General features: G+C 34.7%; 2 protein-coding genes and 1 long non-coding RNA gene across 4 annotated transcripts in view; 2 read left to right on the forward strand and 1 right to left on the reverse strand.

Annotated features, from left to right (window-relative positions):
* LOC115889533 (protein Wnt-11b-1-like) overlaps nucleotides 1–14,561 on the forward strand; it is a 369,661-nt gene that overhangs the window by 120,947 nt on the left and 234,153 nt on the right. The window lies entirely within an intron of this gene.
* The window catches only part of LOC115889527 (cilia- and flagella-associated protein 69-like), a 68,716-nt gene that overhangs the window by 33,962 nt on the left and 20,193 nt on the right, over nucleotides 1–14,561 (reverse strand). Inside the window, exon 3 of one of the 2 annotated variants that reach the window (XM_030909556.1) lies at nucleotides 8,347–8,595. The exons of the other annotated variant lie outside the window; for it this stretch is intronic. Within the exon in view, the coding sequence (XP_030765416.1) occupies nucleotides 8,347–8,595 (249 nt within the window). The remainder of the gene's footprint in view (nucleotides 1–8,346; nucleotides 8,596–14,561) is intronic. 2 annotated transcript variants of the gene reach the window in all.
* Nucleotides 1,438–3,958, forward strand: LOC115889538. The gene is made up of 4 exons (XR_004051463.1): nucleotides 1,438–2,825; nucleotides 2,944–3,024; nucleotides 3,691–3,798; nucleotides 3,850–3,958. It is a non-coding gene; the product is annotated as an uncharacterized LOC115889538 (long non-coding RNA).

Genomic DNA, 14,561 nt, shown 5'->3' on the forward strand with positions numbered 1-14,561 from the left:
TCGATGTTGGTCGCCATATCTTCGGTCCAATGCAGTAACCAAGGTTTCGTACTCCTGCTGTTGGGCTGCAGGAATAGTTTGTAGCAATTCCAGGGCAGGGCCACGCAGCGCGATGACGAGTGCCGCTGCTTTCTCCTGGTCAGTCCATCCATTGGCAGCAGCCGCTGCTTCAAACTGGCGGTGGTACATCGTCCAGGTGGTTTGTCCATGTAGGTCGGGGCTTTAAGGTTCGCAGTTCCCGGAACGCCAGGTGTCCTTACTTGTACCTTGGTCTTCTGTAGGTCCATCTCCAACTTTTCTATCTTCTGCTGAAGGCGCTCCTCCAGATCTTCTACGGCTTCTTGGAAGTGGTTCTGCTGTTCCTGGCAACGTTCTTCCAACATTGCTTGTTGCTGTTCCCCCAAGCTTTTCTGAAGTCGAATTTCTTGATTTTCTAAAGTTTTCTTAAGACGGTCCTGATCTTCTTGTCTTTCTTTCTGGCGGCGCGTTTCTATATCTTCTAAAATTTCCCTCCATTCATTCTTCTGACGAATTTCTAAATTGCCTAAAATTTTCTCAAGCCGGTCCTGTTCTTCTTCTTTGTCTTGTTGTCGTTGAATTTTCAAACTTGGAAAATTTTTTCAAGCCGGTCCTGTTCTTCCTGTTTATCTTGTTGTTGTTGGAATTTCAAATCTCCGAAAATCTTCTCAAGCCGGTCCTGTTCTTCTTGTTTTTCTTTTTGTCGTTGTAATTTTTCCTCTTCTTTATCTTTTGCTTTCTCTTTTTCTAGTCGGGCTCGCTCTTCTTCTCGTTCTTTACGGAGTCTTTCTTGTTCTTCTGCCTTCTCTCTTTCTAGTCGGGCTCGCTCTTCTTCTCGTTCTTTACGAAGTCTTTCTTGTTCTTCTGCCTTCTCTCTTCTCATATTCTCCATAAAAATCACCCAATAATTTGCTTACTTCCTCCAGTTTTTCTTCGCTTGTTTCCTTGTACCAACCATAAAAATACTCTAATTCGGTCTAAAATCTTCCAATCCACTTAATTTCTGCTTAAAATCCTCTTGAATCGCACTTCCGACACCAATGATTCCGTGGGTCCACTATTTAAACTCACGATAAAATACTTAACGAATTTATTTGTTTCACTCTGTACACACAACTTATACTATTTACAACACAACTTATGCAACTACTATTACTCTAACGGTATTTCGCGGTATTTTCAAACTTCAGACTTCAAACTTTAAACTTGTCCAACTGTCAAAGCGCGGGCCTTATATACCCCCTGGCGGTTGTTTCTAGATTTTTCTAAAGAATTCTATAATTTTCTTTACTTTCTGGCGAATGCGCCAGCTTCCTCAATGCACCGTTGCGGTTATGCAACCAGTAATACACATTTACCTTAACACTAATATAGAATGTTGAGTTACCTTTTCAACCCAAGTAGCACGAAATATTGGCTGCTCATTGTTTCTATATTGGCTCAATATTGATTCATTTTCGTTCGCACATCAATGTTGTGCCAATGTTGGGTCAATATTGTATTTTATTCAGTACATCTAATCTTGGTAAACAATATTGTACCCATATTAGTTTCTTAGTTTTCGCCAATATTGAAAATAATCAATGTCGGCCCATGATTGGCATTAACAATATTTTATTGTGACATTGGCCCAATATGCCTTTTATATTGATGTTTTGGATATTGGCATTTACATAATTAACTAAATTGGAACAATATTGAAATGCATTCTGTTTAGAATAAAATCGCTACCTATAGTAGATATCGATACCTGGGTTGATACTTTGACATGTGGCTTGCATCCCTACTATCTCATGATTTTCATAAAAGTTTGCTTTTAAAATTCTTGCTCGATTCCTAAAGCATCTAGCGCCAAGGATCGATCGGGTATTTCGCGTGTAATCTATAAATAAAAAAAAACTTACACCAAAGACTAACCAAGGCGATTTGGCGTATTTTAATTTATTTTAAATAAATAAAGAAATAAATAAAAACAGCTGAAAAAAAAATAAAAAAAAGCTCTGCCTCTGCCGGGGCTCGAACCATCACCCGTCGCTCCCGAATCGGCAGCCTCAACCACGGAGCTACACGCTGCTTTAGAAACCAGACTCTATTGAAGCATTACTTTCTTCTGCCGTTCCAATACGCATGCGCCGGCGCCGGGTGATGCTTTGGAATCGCCGCGCGCCGGGCCGCGTTCCGGTACCTAGATCAGTGTTGCCAGATGTAACATAATTATCCAATTATTATAACAAAATTTTCCCAAAAAAAATCTGTACCATAATCGATAGTTGAAACATAATTTGGTAACCTGTTACAATTAATGTTTTATCAACCATGAAATATATTTTTATGAGAAATAATTTAACTTTAAGGTAGTTAATGCAAAATAACTCAAGTGGTTTTAAAGTTTAAAAAAAATGTTAAGGTATAAAGCAGTAAATATCCGCGGCAAATCAAGTAATTCCGATTTTAAAATGCGGGAAGAGAAACCAGACCCCAAAATATAAAACTGACTGAGAAAATACGTTTAATAGCTGGTTGAAACCTATTAAAATTAAGTTAAACCGACAAAAAATAGAATCCAAATTTATTGCTATCATTATATTTTTTAGAGAATTCCCTCAGCCAAATATATCGCTTGTAACATAATTTTATAATAAATTCGATACTTTGATCTACATTGATCCATAATTTCATATCCGACACCTGGCAACGCTGACCTAGACGCTTTTACTGACGAGTTGACATGACATAAAAAGCTGTTGCTGTGACAGTGAAAGATTTCTTTTGTAAGCAAATTGTGTTTTTATCGTGATCAAATCAAAGTAAGTACTGTTGATGTTAGTTGAGTAAGTATGTCGAATAAACCTATTCCAATGCTTAACAATTAACACGTATAATACAAGAAATATGTGCTATAGCTATAAGCTGTATTGTTTGTAGGTTCACGGGTACCTAGGTTTACAACTTACAACCACAGAAAATTTTACTGAATCCAGCTTGAAGAATATTTCTTTAGTAAAAGTAAGTACCTAATATATTTTTTTTTCCTGTAACACACAATAGTAGTTTTGAAGCAATGTGTAATCGAGAGTATAATTTATTAGATTGTTAGGGCGCTTTGTTAATAAATATTTTTAGATTCGGTATTGCTACTTAGGTAAATAAACAGACATTTTTTAGGTAAATGTCGGGAAAGGCAAAAAAATACAGGTTTGTTAAAAGTTTTCTTGCAAATAAAGATGAGTCTGACGGTGACAGTCCTACGAAACGCCTGGAAAGCCAGGAGAGCATTATACTTCTATCAGACGATAATACAAGTTCTATTAATGAAGTTAACACACAACTTACTAATATTGTTAATAATAGTGATAGCTGTCTTAGTTTTGTTTTTGAAGAGTCGGGGGACTTGGGGGCAAGCAATACACAGACTGTAGAGTTAAATTACGATTCCATATCAAATGTGTTAGAAAATCATAATCAGAATTCACTTGCAGATAATTTAAAATGTTGGGCTCTTACACACAATGTAAACCATAAACAACTAGTTGCACCACTGAATAAAACGCTCCTACTTCTAAGTTTCTGCCACTTTGCATAAACCATATTATGAGCATATCATCTCATCATATTAGAAAATAAGGCAAAACACAAAAAGGATAACCCAAAAAACTTTATATTATTTTATAGATGCAGTGAAAGTACATTTTCCAGACGCAACTGATCTGGACATTACGCGATGTATTGGTATTTCACTAGCGACAGCCGGAGACCGGGATGGGGGAAGAATATTTAGAGGTTTGTGTCCTTATAAATTTAATTTTATGTGTTAACTGAAGTATTTTTTAGCTAAAAATAATACCAGCCATGAAGATAATATGTAGGCTTATTTTATTACTTAGTTAATATTTTTGTAAGATAAATTGTTTTCTTCAATACATTAAAGTTTCCATACACACATGGGTATTTTGTTTTATGTTTTCCCTAAATTTGAAATAAAATTAAGGACAAAAACTAGTGGTATTATGATTACCAATGTTGGCGTATATTACATTTTTAATGGGGGCAATATTTTAGTAACTTGTTGGACCAATATTTAAAAACAATGTTGGGCCAATATATCAAAAAGTGACGAATTATTATTGGCCCGATATTAAAAACTAGCTTGGCCCAATATATATTCTACATTGGATCAATCTTGGAACAATATTGTTGTGCTACTTGGGAAAAGTTTTTAATTATGCCAATAAATAATAATATGGAATATTAAATTGTAATAAAAAATAATTAGGCAACTAGGTCAACACAAAATCAAGGCCCGCTTCGATACAAAGATAAAAAATCTAATATTTCTCTCATTCTTAGAAATAAATACACATAACTTTATATCGTTGGAAAGGGTTAAACGCCAGCATTTTTTTAAAGTTCATAGCCAACTATGATTTCCATTTAAAAAATTATATTTTTTATTATTTCTGACAAAAAGAGCATATATAAAAAAAACTGACTACGCCACTGGATTGTGCTTAAAAAAGTGCCTTGAGAACGTTTTTACAAAATTTTATTATTCCGCGAAATACAAAAGTTCCAAATGGCAATTTTCCAAATGGTAAAGAATTCAAAAAGACCCCGTATCTCAGTTGGCAATGAAAATATCAACAGGCGGTTTACGCCATTAAACGTGTCTCGTTTTGCTCTATCTAGTCAGGAAATAGGTTTTCTCTGTTAAAACAGACCAATTTTGACCACCCTGTACATCAACAAAATTTTTATTTATTTATTTATTTTTATTTATTTTATTTACATTGATACATTTATGTTCAATTTTACTTAACAATAATCTTAACCTGTTACAATAAATTCAACAAATTTCTAAATACACCTAGGTGCAAAAAGCACCTGTAGTGTATAATAATATATGTGTAAATAAATTAATCTAAAATAACAATATATTATAATAATCTGATGTTCATGAATAATGATAATTCACTTCTTTAACAGCGCTTAAGGGGCATAAAGGGCTATTATTACTTATTACCGCTTTCCCGTTCAAAAAAAACGGGAAATAATCATATATTATATCTCGAGACCTATAAATTTAATCGATTAAACTATTCAAATATATTTTGCGCGTTATTTTGCTTTGAAAATAGTTGAATGCCTAATAATTTAATAAAAACCGGAGACCGCGAAGAGGGTCGAGGTTTTTTATTCTAAAATTATTGTGCATGAAACTGTTTTCTAAAAAGCAAAATCATGCAAAAAATTATTTGGGTAGTTTAATCAATTAAATTTATAGGTTGAGTGATATACCGCTAGATTATTTCCTGAATGACTTAGAATGAAGCAAATGACTTAGGATGAAGCAAATAACTAAGAATTTTATTAACTATAAAATTTAACAAATTAAAAAAAAAATATTACTAAACCTTGAATTCATTTTCACTACAGAGGTAAATAAAATTTAAAGACGTTTCAAAATGACCTCTCTTAAGTAATGTTTGTGCTTCTGCTACTGCTACCTTGGTTACCCATCCCAACAATGCATCGATTTTCGATGATATGTTTCGCATGCACAAAACATCCCCCTTTAGAACTTTTTCTTTAATGGCCATAAGCGGGAGTAAAAGTCCAACCGCCCGAACAAACGCTAGAGGCGCCACCGGTCATCAAATGGTGTAAAAAAATTTTTATTTAAAAAACTTTTTTAATTTTTATTTTAATTCAATATTCATTGTTTTCAAACTATATTATTAGACTCTGTTGTATTTTGTGAATGTATAAATGTTTTCTTAGTATAAAGTTGCATTATATTAATTTAAATTATATTTACAAATTTAAAATTTAAATATTATGACATATATGTCAGTTGCCGTCTAAAATATCATCTTAATAACAAAAAGTTTGTTAATGACAGAATGTCAGAAATAGTTAAAATCATGTATACAAATCGTGCACAACACAACACACTGACAACACATTAGGCGCGTTCAGGGACGGTCAGCGGCTGAGTGGCTGAGTAAGCGGTTTCCCTAAACGGTCTCTTTTTGCACGCAAAAACAGTCAGCCGCTGAGCAAAATACTCAGCGGTCGGTCAGCCGCTGTGTTCCCTGAACGCGCACATTGTCTTAGGTGCCTTTATTAAAGAAACGGCTGTGTTATTTTATGTACTAATCTAAAAGTTAATAAAGTTTATTATTTATTATTATTATTATGTTAAAATATTAAAATTTACAAGTTATAATTAGATATTTTATATTATTTCAAAAACAAAAACATAATGGTACAGCGTTATGTTGATATGCAGGTCCAAAACAAAAAGTGCCGTTATATCTTTCAGTTTTCGTTGTCAGCCGCGGATGTTTCAGTGATTTTAGTGTTGTCGGATATTTTTATTTGTGAAATAGAAATAATTGCGTTTGGATTGCAAAACGAAAAGTGGAAGTTTTATTGCAATGTAAGTAAGCGTTTGTCCATTTTATATTTTACTTTTTTCATACCTACGACAAATATACATAGGTATATTGAAATTTTATAATTCGTTTTATTTAAAAAATGTTACAAAACAATACACTTATCTAAACAAAATTTATTCGTAAAATTAGATTAGCCGATTGGTCCATTTCACGATGAGGGAAATAATCATATATTATATCACGGGGGAGACCTATAAATTTAATCGATTAAACTATTCAAATATATTTTGCGCGTGATTTTGCTTGGAAAATAGTTGAATGCACAATAATTTAATAAAAACCCGAGACCACGAAGAGGGTCGAGGGTTTTTATTCTAAAATTATTGTGCATGAGACTATTTTCTAAAAAGCAAAATCATGCAAAAAATTATTTGGCAGTATTTTTTAATTTTATTCGATAGAAAATGACATTCTGAATAGAATGACATATCATATGTCAACTTTTGACATTCTCGCTTAATAAAAAATTATTTTTTTTTAAATTCAATCTAGAGTGCCATGTGTATGTTAAAAACACTAATTCTTCATCAAGGAGCCTTGGAAAAATAGATTTGATCGTCTAATGTTTTTAGCGTCTTGTCCTGGTCAGTTAGACAATGCTCAAATCGTATTTTTAATCGTATTTCAATTTTTTCAAATAGAACGAGGGTGGCTCATTAGCATATTTGGAAAAAGCATTTTTTACGAATAATTTGATACCACGCTCTTGGTATTTCAAGTCAAATTTTCGTTACGAACCGCAAGTTATAATTATTTCAAATAAACCATATGCGAAAATGTCAAAAGTTGAAGATGTGATATGTCATTATATTCAGAGTGACATTTTCTATCGAATAAAGTAAAAAAATACCGGGGGTGCCATTTAAAAATCAAAAGTTGTAGTCATTTCCGGTGAAACCGGAAGTGACCGAAAACAATTGAATACGTCAATCAATCCTAATTTACGTCATATACTAACATACCAAATCTCGTTTTTTAACTAAAATAATAAAAAATTTAGGGGGGTGGGCCACTTTTGAGACGCACCCGGTATATTTATTTTATAAAAGAGGTTCTAAAAAAGAACAATGTTCGACTGCAAAGTCTGCTAATAGAAATTTTTAAGCTTAAAGTATCACAACACAATTTATTTAAACCAAAAACTTGTAATAGAAAACTACAGTGACAAAACGTAAGTACATACAGTGTCAGAAAATAAATAAATGAATATGAACCTTCCACAATTAATTACCTTAGAAACTTTGATGACGGTGAGGGAGTCACTCTTGACATTTAAGAATAAGTTTGATTAGCGATAATTCATAAACGTTTTATTTTAGTTTTGTTACATTAAGATGCAAATAAAATAAGATAATATAAAATCGATGAATTGAAGTTTTCTAACGTTTTGTCGACTGGAAAGTCAGTTACCCGTAGCATGTAAACATTTAACTTTTAATGCATAGATATTAACTATTTATTTTATGCAATTTAATGCATAAATAATTTCTAAATTTTAATTTTTTTCTTTCGATTTAAGCTTAAAGCTACCTAAAATTCAAAATTTGAAGTTTGTGAAATTCATAAAAGTCCTTTAGAATTTTGATAATCGGTCAGTGAGTCGCTATCGAAATGAAAGAAATTTGACAAGCTATAATTCATAAACTATGAATCTGCCCTGAGCTATAGTCTGCCCTCTTGATTAGTAAAATTGAATATTATTATTCTTACTTTATCCACAAGAAATTTACAGGGGGATCAAAAGTATTATGAGTTGCTTTGAGGAGTATGGTACGGCTGTGCTTGAAACCAAACCAAACCAAACTGGACCCCGTTTATTTTCGATCATACGGTACTTTTATTGTATACCTACATACTCTACTATACTTACACATTAATGCAGACCCGTTGCACAAAATCAGAACCACTTTTAAAAGTTCGTTATAGACGGCATCGTTACAGAACTGCAGAAATTCCCCAAAAATATCAACAAGATTACTCTTTTGAGCTTTATTTTTCCGTACTTCAAGTTGCAAATACTGTCTTAAGTTGGGATTATCGACAGTCAGTAATTTATGTAATACATTTGTGATTTTAAACTGAAGGGGTTCATTATCTTCTGTCCATATCAGCAGATAACCTGCAAATATTTTTAAGATACTTAATAGATGCCTTTGTCAGTTAGCACACAATAAAAATTTAAGAAATAAAACATATCTTCTTGGAGAGACATTGTATTTAATTTGATTTTATAAGGCCGATATATTGAAAAAAGAAGCGTTGAGCTTTCGGGGATGTTGGGTGTGTCCTTCAACAACAATATGCGGATTCTCATCGCTCCAGTATCTGCAGTTCTACTTATTCACATTTCCGTTTAAAAAAATTAGCACTCCTCACTAAAACAAATATTTTTGGTGAATGAAGGTTCCCTTCGAATTTCCTCCGTCATTAGTTCACAGAACTGAATCCTTCTATCTGGATCGTCGTCGCCAAGTTCCTGCAGAATCTTCATTTTGTAGAGATGGAATTTGTGCATTTTAATACTCTTCTGACAGATGTTCGAGGTATACCTGTGGTTGATGCCAACTGGCGTGTTGATGCTTCTGGATTGACCGATACCTGACCAATAATTTCTATCTGCATTTCTTCATTCAGTACCCTGGGTCCTGTCCTTTTTTTATTTTTTACCGATTCAGTTTCTTGAAACTTTAGAATCAAATCTCTAACATAAACGTAACTTACGTTTTTGTCCGGATTTCTCTCATTGAAAGCACGGGCCGTTCTCAAATAGCACATACCTTCAGCACCATAAAGAAAAACTATTTGAATTCTTTCTTCCACAGAATAAACCATTTTTCTTTCAAATAAGGGAATCAAATAAAGATTTAAAATACCACCAAATTTCAAACGATTGAAAATCGATAGAAGACAGTGCAAAAACGCAAAGATATGCCATTTTAAGATTCCTGTTTGTTGAAAGTAAAAAAATAGATGATAAGGAAGAATTTGCGTTATCGCAAAATTAGGCTGAACGATTAGTAAAACATCTTTGTGTTGCCTTTTTTATTAACTACATTTTTTATTTTTAGCTTCAAAATGGCAATGGTTTCAAAGTGGCATTGATGAGATTAGAAGTGAGGGGGCGGCACCTACGGGTGGGTCGGGGTGGTTTGAAAAATATCTCATATGCCTCATTTAGCTGGGTACCAATTTGTAACTTATGCTGAAAAATTACTTTTTTCATTAATGTCCACCTAATTCTTCGTGTAAGGGGTAGTTTTTCAATTTCACCCTAAAAACTTTATGATCATCGTTTAGCATTTTTCATGGGCTTTCCAAAAAGGCTTCACAAGTGGGGTGTTGCCATTTAAGATTTTCAAGTGAATAGCCTAAGGGGTAGGTCGGGGTGGTTCAAAAAATACGTCATATATATATTCCCCCTCGATATTATAGAAACGGTATTTTTTATTTTTTTGATATCTTTTTTGGTTTAAAAATTATAGCCATTGTAAGTTTTCAGTGGCCGACCCTGTATAATAAACGCGTGTTCCCAAATATTAATTCTGTGGAATATATGTATATCAATATAACATAAAACGGGGGGGGATGGATGTAATTAACGAAATATCATCCTAATAACAGTTACTAAAATAACTGTCTAAGTTTTTTTTAAACGTCTAAGTTTAATTATTTCACTGAGATTTATGAAAAAAAAATATTTTGCCTCAGGTACAGATACCGCCACGTTTTAGAAATAGCTCAAAACAAAACAAAATTGAACGAGGCAACAAAAAACGCCAAAAGAAAATCCCCCCTCGCCCTCCTTACGAGTAGTTTTCAGGCTCTTTTAAGAATTGAAAGTAGGTCGAGGCCAACCGAAGTGGGTCAAGACAAATGGAAATAAATCGAAATGCATTCAAAGTTGGGCGGCGAAATGCTTACATTGCTGATTACAACCTTGACATGTTTCGAATTGTTCCTGGCATAGTGTGTAGGCTGTTTATAATAAGTTATAACTCATAACTCAAGAAAGGAGGACACACAATTGTCAGGTCGCGGTGATTAACCCCACCTCCCAAACATTCTACATCGACATCACTTGTATGTATTAGTAATCGTTAATCGTTATGAGGTAAAGATATAGTCTATCCTTTAGTCCATCAAACGAGAGGATACATGGCAGTGACATCTCTGTCATTTTTATTTCCAAGTAAATCGTCGTTCGCAGAAATATATTCTGTTGCTGGTTGCTGGTAATAGTCTAAGAGCTAGCAACATTTTCGAGAAAGTATTTTAAGAAAGCTGGCTCTTTAATATATATTTTGCTATGCCCTCTGGAACAGCGTGCGGGTGGTCTGACTGCCGATAGACGTTGCTTTCACTACTGCGTATTGAAAATAAATCGAACAAATCTCCATAGCGCGGTGCGAAAACGTTCCGGCTATAAAACGAGAAGTCTCGAGCACAATACCGGCTCGGGGTAAACCTTTTTTTTTATTTTCGTTTATATTCTAATAGTAGTATAACTCTAATGAACGTCTATCGGCAGCCAGAGATGCCCGCTGTTCCAGAGAGCATAGTAAAAGATATATAAAAAAGACAGCTTTCTTAAAATACTTGTTTTCCCACGTTAGTAGCTCTCGTACTATAATACTTTATAGATTTAAATTCAAAATTGACTGCTGTTTGAGTTTTGTAGAAATCTCATTGCATCTCTGAAGTGTCGCTAGCGTTAGAGACCTGGGCTTAAATTGTCTTCCTTGAGGTGGCGGCTAGCTGGTCACCACCAAATGTAAGAACCTTGCAGAATGACCAAGATGAAGGGCTTCTTGGTCTTATATTTGCTCATCACTATCGATAACGATGAAAAGAACCAAACCAAACCAAACCGACAATATGTATTGTTAGAAATAAACGGTGCGAGCCGCTGCCGGTCACGGAGGTATCAACTAATTTCAGGTGGATAAAAAGGTTGATTGTTGGAGATTCATTGTTGGTGAATTGGGCAGTCAAGAAGACAGAAGGCATTCTCCGTGCTCGGATGGACAAGCCGTTCGTTTAAGAAAATAGTGTTACAGTTTTGTGTGTTTCCGAATTTTGAATAAAATATTATGTATAAAATATCTCAGTTGTTATCATCAGAAGTGAGGTAGAGCCTAGTGCCATTTAAGTGGATTGTGTGACGTATATTCTGAGATTACAGTTGAGGGTTGGAACCTATGGTGTTACACAGCAAAATAAAAACACTAAATCACCACAATACACCAAAACACTTTTACTTTTACACTGGACGCGCGTTTCGCTAACCATGTTAGCATCATCAGCAGATGATTATAAACTAAAGTACAATCTACAAGTTGAGCGTGTATATACTCGCTCAGTTGGCACCGAGTGGGCGTGGCAAAATCTAGCCAACCGAGTCAGAGCCCACTGAGCGTAACAGTTAGATTTCCGCTAATAATTCTGATGCTTTCATATGCATCTAATTGCCTGTAATTTGAGACTTGTTTAATTAATTTTAAATTATTAAGATCTATACAGTGTTCTTTATCAACAATATGTTCTTTGAATTATGTTCTTTGAAATATGTTCATGAACAAAGAACTTGAAGGAATTGGACCGTTGACTCTGTTCATACTATCTTTACATTTATTAATTCTAATGCTTTCATATGCATCTAATTGCCTGTAATTTGAGACTTGTTTAATTAATTTTAAATTATTAAGATCTATACATTGTTCTTTATCAACAATATGTTCGGCAACGCAAGATTTATCCGGTCTACCATATCTTATCTGAGTTAAATGTTCTTTAAATTTAGTTAATATTGGTCTTCTAGTTTGCCCAACATATTTCTGATTACAATCTTTACAAGAAATTTCATAAATACCCGACCTTTCCAGTGGAGGTGTTTTATCTTTTGGATTACCTAATAATTGTTGTAATTTATTATTAGCACTATACACAAGTTTATAATTGACATTCTTAAAAATTCCTTTTAGACCACGGGATAACTCTCTATCAAACGGTATCGAAAAATATTTAGACGTATTTTTCTCCACTTGAAAAGTCGAATTTTCAGAAATCGTTAACCTATACCTACGTTTTCTAATTAATTTATCAACTAGTGAAGGAGAATATCCATTACACTCAGCTACATTCCTAATGCAATCTCTTTCTATTTCATATTTTTCGTTGGAAAGTAGGAAACTAATGCCCACTTGCACTGTTTGTATAAACTTTGTTTAAAGGCTAAACAGTGATTAATTATATAATATTTTATTATAGTTAATCACTGTTTAGTCTTTAAACAAAGTTTATACAAACGGTGCAAGTGGGCATAAGTAATCTATGAACTAAGAAATTTAAACTAGCCATTTTATGTTCAACCCTATGATGTGATTCATTAGAAATATATCTGCGTGTGGTCGTATTTTTTTATAGATATCAAATTCCAGGCAATTATTAGTATTTCTAATAACTAATACATCTAGAAATGGTAATCTGTCGTTGTTCTCAATTTCATGCGTAAATTTAAAGGAAAACGATTATTTAACTTAGAAATAAAATTATCTACGGTGTCTGAATGTGTGTCAAAAACAGCAAAAATATCATCCACATATCTAAACCATACTCTTGGAAAATACTCAAACTGATTCTTAGCCTCGACTTCAAACCTGCTCATGAATAAATTAGCCAAAAATGGAGACAATGGATTACCCATTGCTGTACCTTCCCGCTGTTAAGATATTGTTACGTTTTTCGTCGGTTCCGTGTGGATAGAAAGTCACAATTTATTTAAACACTATTTATTTAACACTAATTAACAAAAACAATAACGATAAAAGACTTATAGAACTATTTACAAACGATTTATAACTAAGAATTTATTTTGAATTTTAGCGCGTCAACTCAACTGGTATATTTATAACTGCCCCCTGTAGGCCACAGCCGCCGGCTTTTATACCGACAGGTAAAGAAGGTTTTCGAATGTTCTCGTATGTACTAGTCCATTCCAGTGGGACTCGATTTTTCTCGAACGAATGAATCATTACTGTGTCTATTCTTTAATGCGATGTTAAGGTCATCTGAGGCCGGGACATATAGTTAGGTTAGGTCGAGTCCACACGGGTCCGCAACACTGCCCCCTTCTTAGGTACATGCTCGTCCCGAGATGTACACGGTGAATGAAGGTATTTGCAAAGCTGGCCCCTGGTACATTGCGAAGTCTGGTAGAAATAGCAGTCTACAGTTTTCTCTCCCGATCTCAGCTTTGGGTTGTAGCAGCAAACGAGGATCTCGATTCCCGTAAATCTGAACAAGACTTCAATCATGTTCCGGATTGTACGCCAACTCAAACCATCGAGTCCACACGCCAGCTTCGGAATGGCTAATCGTGCAATGTTGTTGTTTAGCAGGGCTTCTCTCAGTTCAATCAGGGTCTTCCATAGATTGAGATAAGTCGGCTTACTCGGGGACCATTCCTTGGTGACCAGGTAGAAGATGTGCCTTGCTTGACCATGTGCATTGTCGGTTAGCCTCAAGACGCTTCCAACCTCTGGATCCTGTCGGCGTAGTTCTCCGACACGCCCAAACTTCTCATTGAACGTCGCAGCGATTCCTCTGGACATCCGCAAATCTCGAGCCACACAATGAGCGAGCGAATAATCAGGAGGCACGGAAAAGAGGTCTCGTTGATCTTCTTTGGTTACACCATAGCGAGCCTTCTCACTGCTGTTGTATCGGGCCATGAAATCGTCAAAGGACATCTCCGAATCAGGGGGATCAAAGCTGCAGGTTCTCACGGTCCCAGCACGATCTTCTATTTCGCCTTGGTAGGGGCTCAAACGGTTGAAATGGACTACCCTCGGTTTTCCTTTTGGCAATTTTCTGATACGGTATACGACGTCATTAATTCTATCCATGACTTCGTATGGCCCTTCCCACGAGGATTGTAGCTTCGGAGATAACCCACGACGTCTCTGCGGGTTATATAGCCACACCAACTTCCCTGGTTGGTATCCTCCATGCTCAGCTTGAATGTCGTAGTGTTCCTTCATTCGGTCACTAGCACTTTGAATATTTAGGCGGACTCTCTGATGAATG

This window comes from Sitophilus oryzae, unplaced genomic scaffold (genome assembly GCF_002938485.1).
Source record: "Sitophilus oryzae breed Bouriz unplaced genomic scaffold, Soryzae_2.0 scaffold_815_pilon_pilon, whole genome shotgun sequence".
NCBI classification, from domain to species: Eukaryota; Metazoa; Arthropoda; class Insecta; order Coleoptera; family Curculionidae; genus Sitophilus; species Sitophilus oryzae.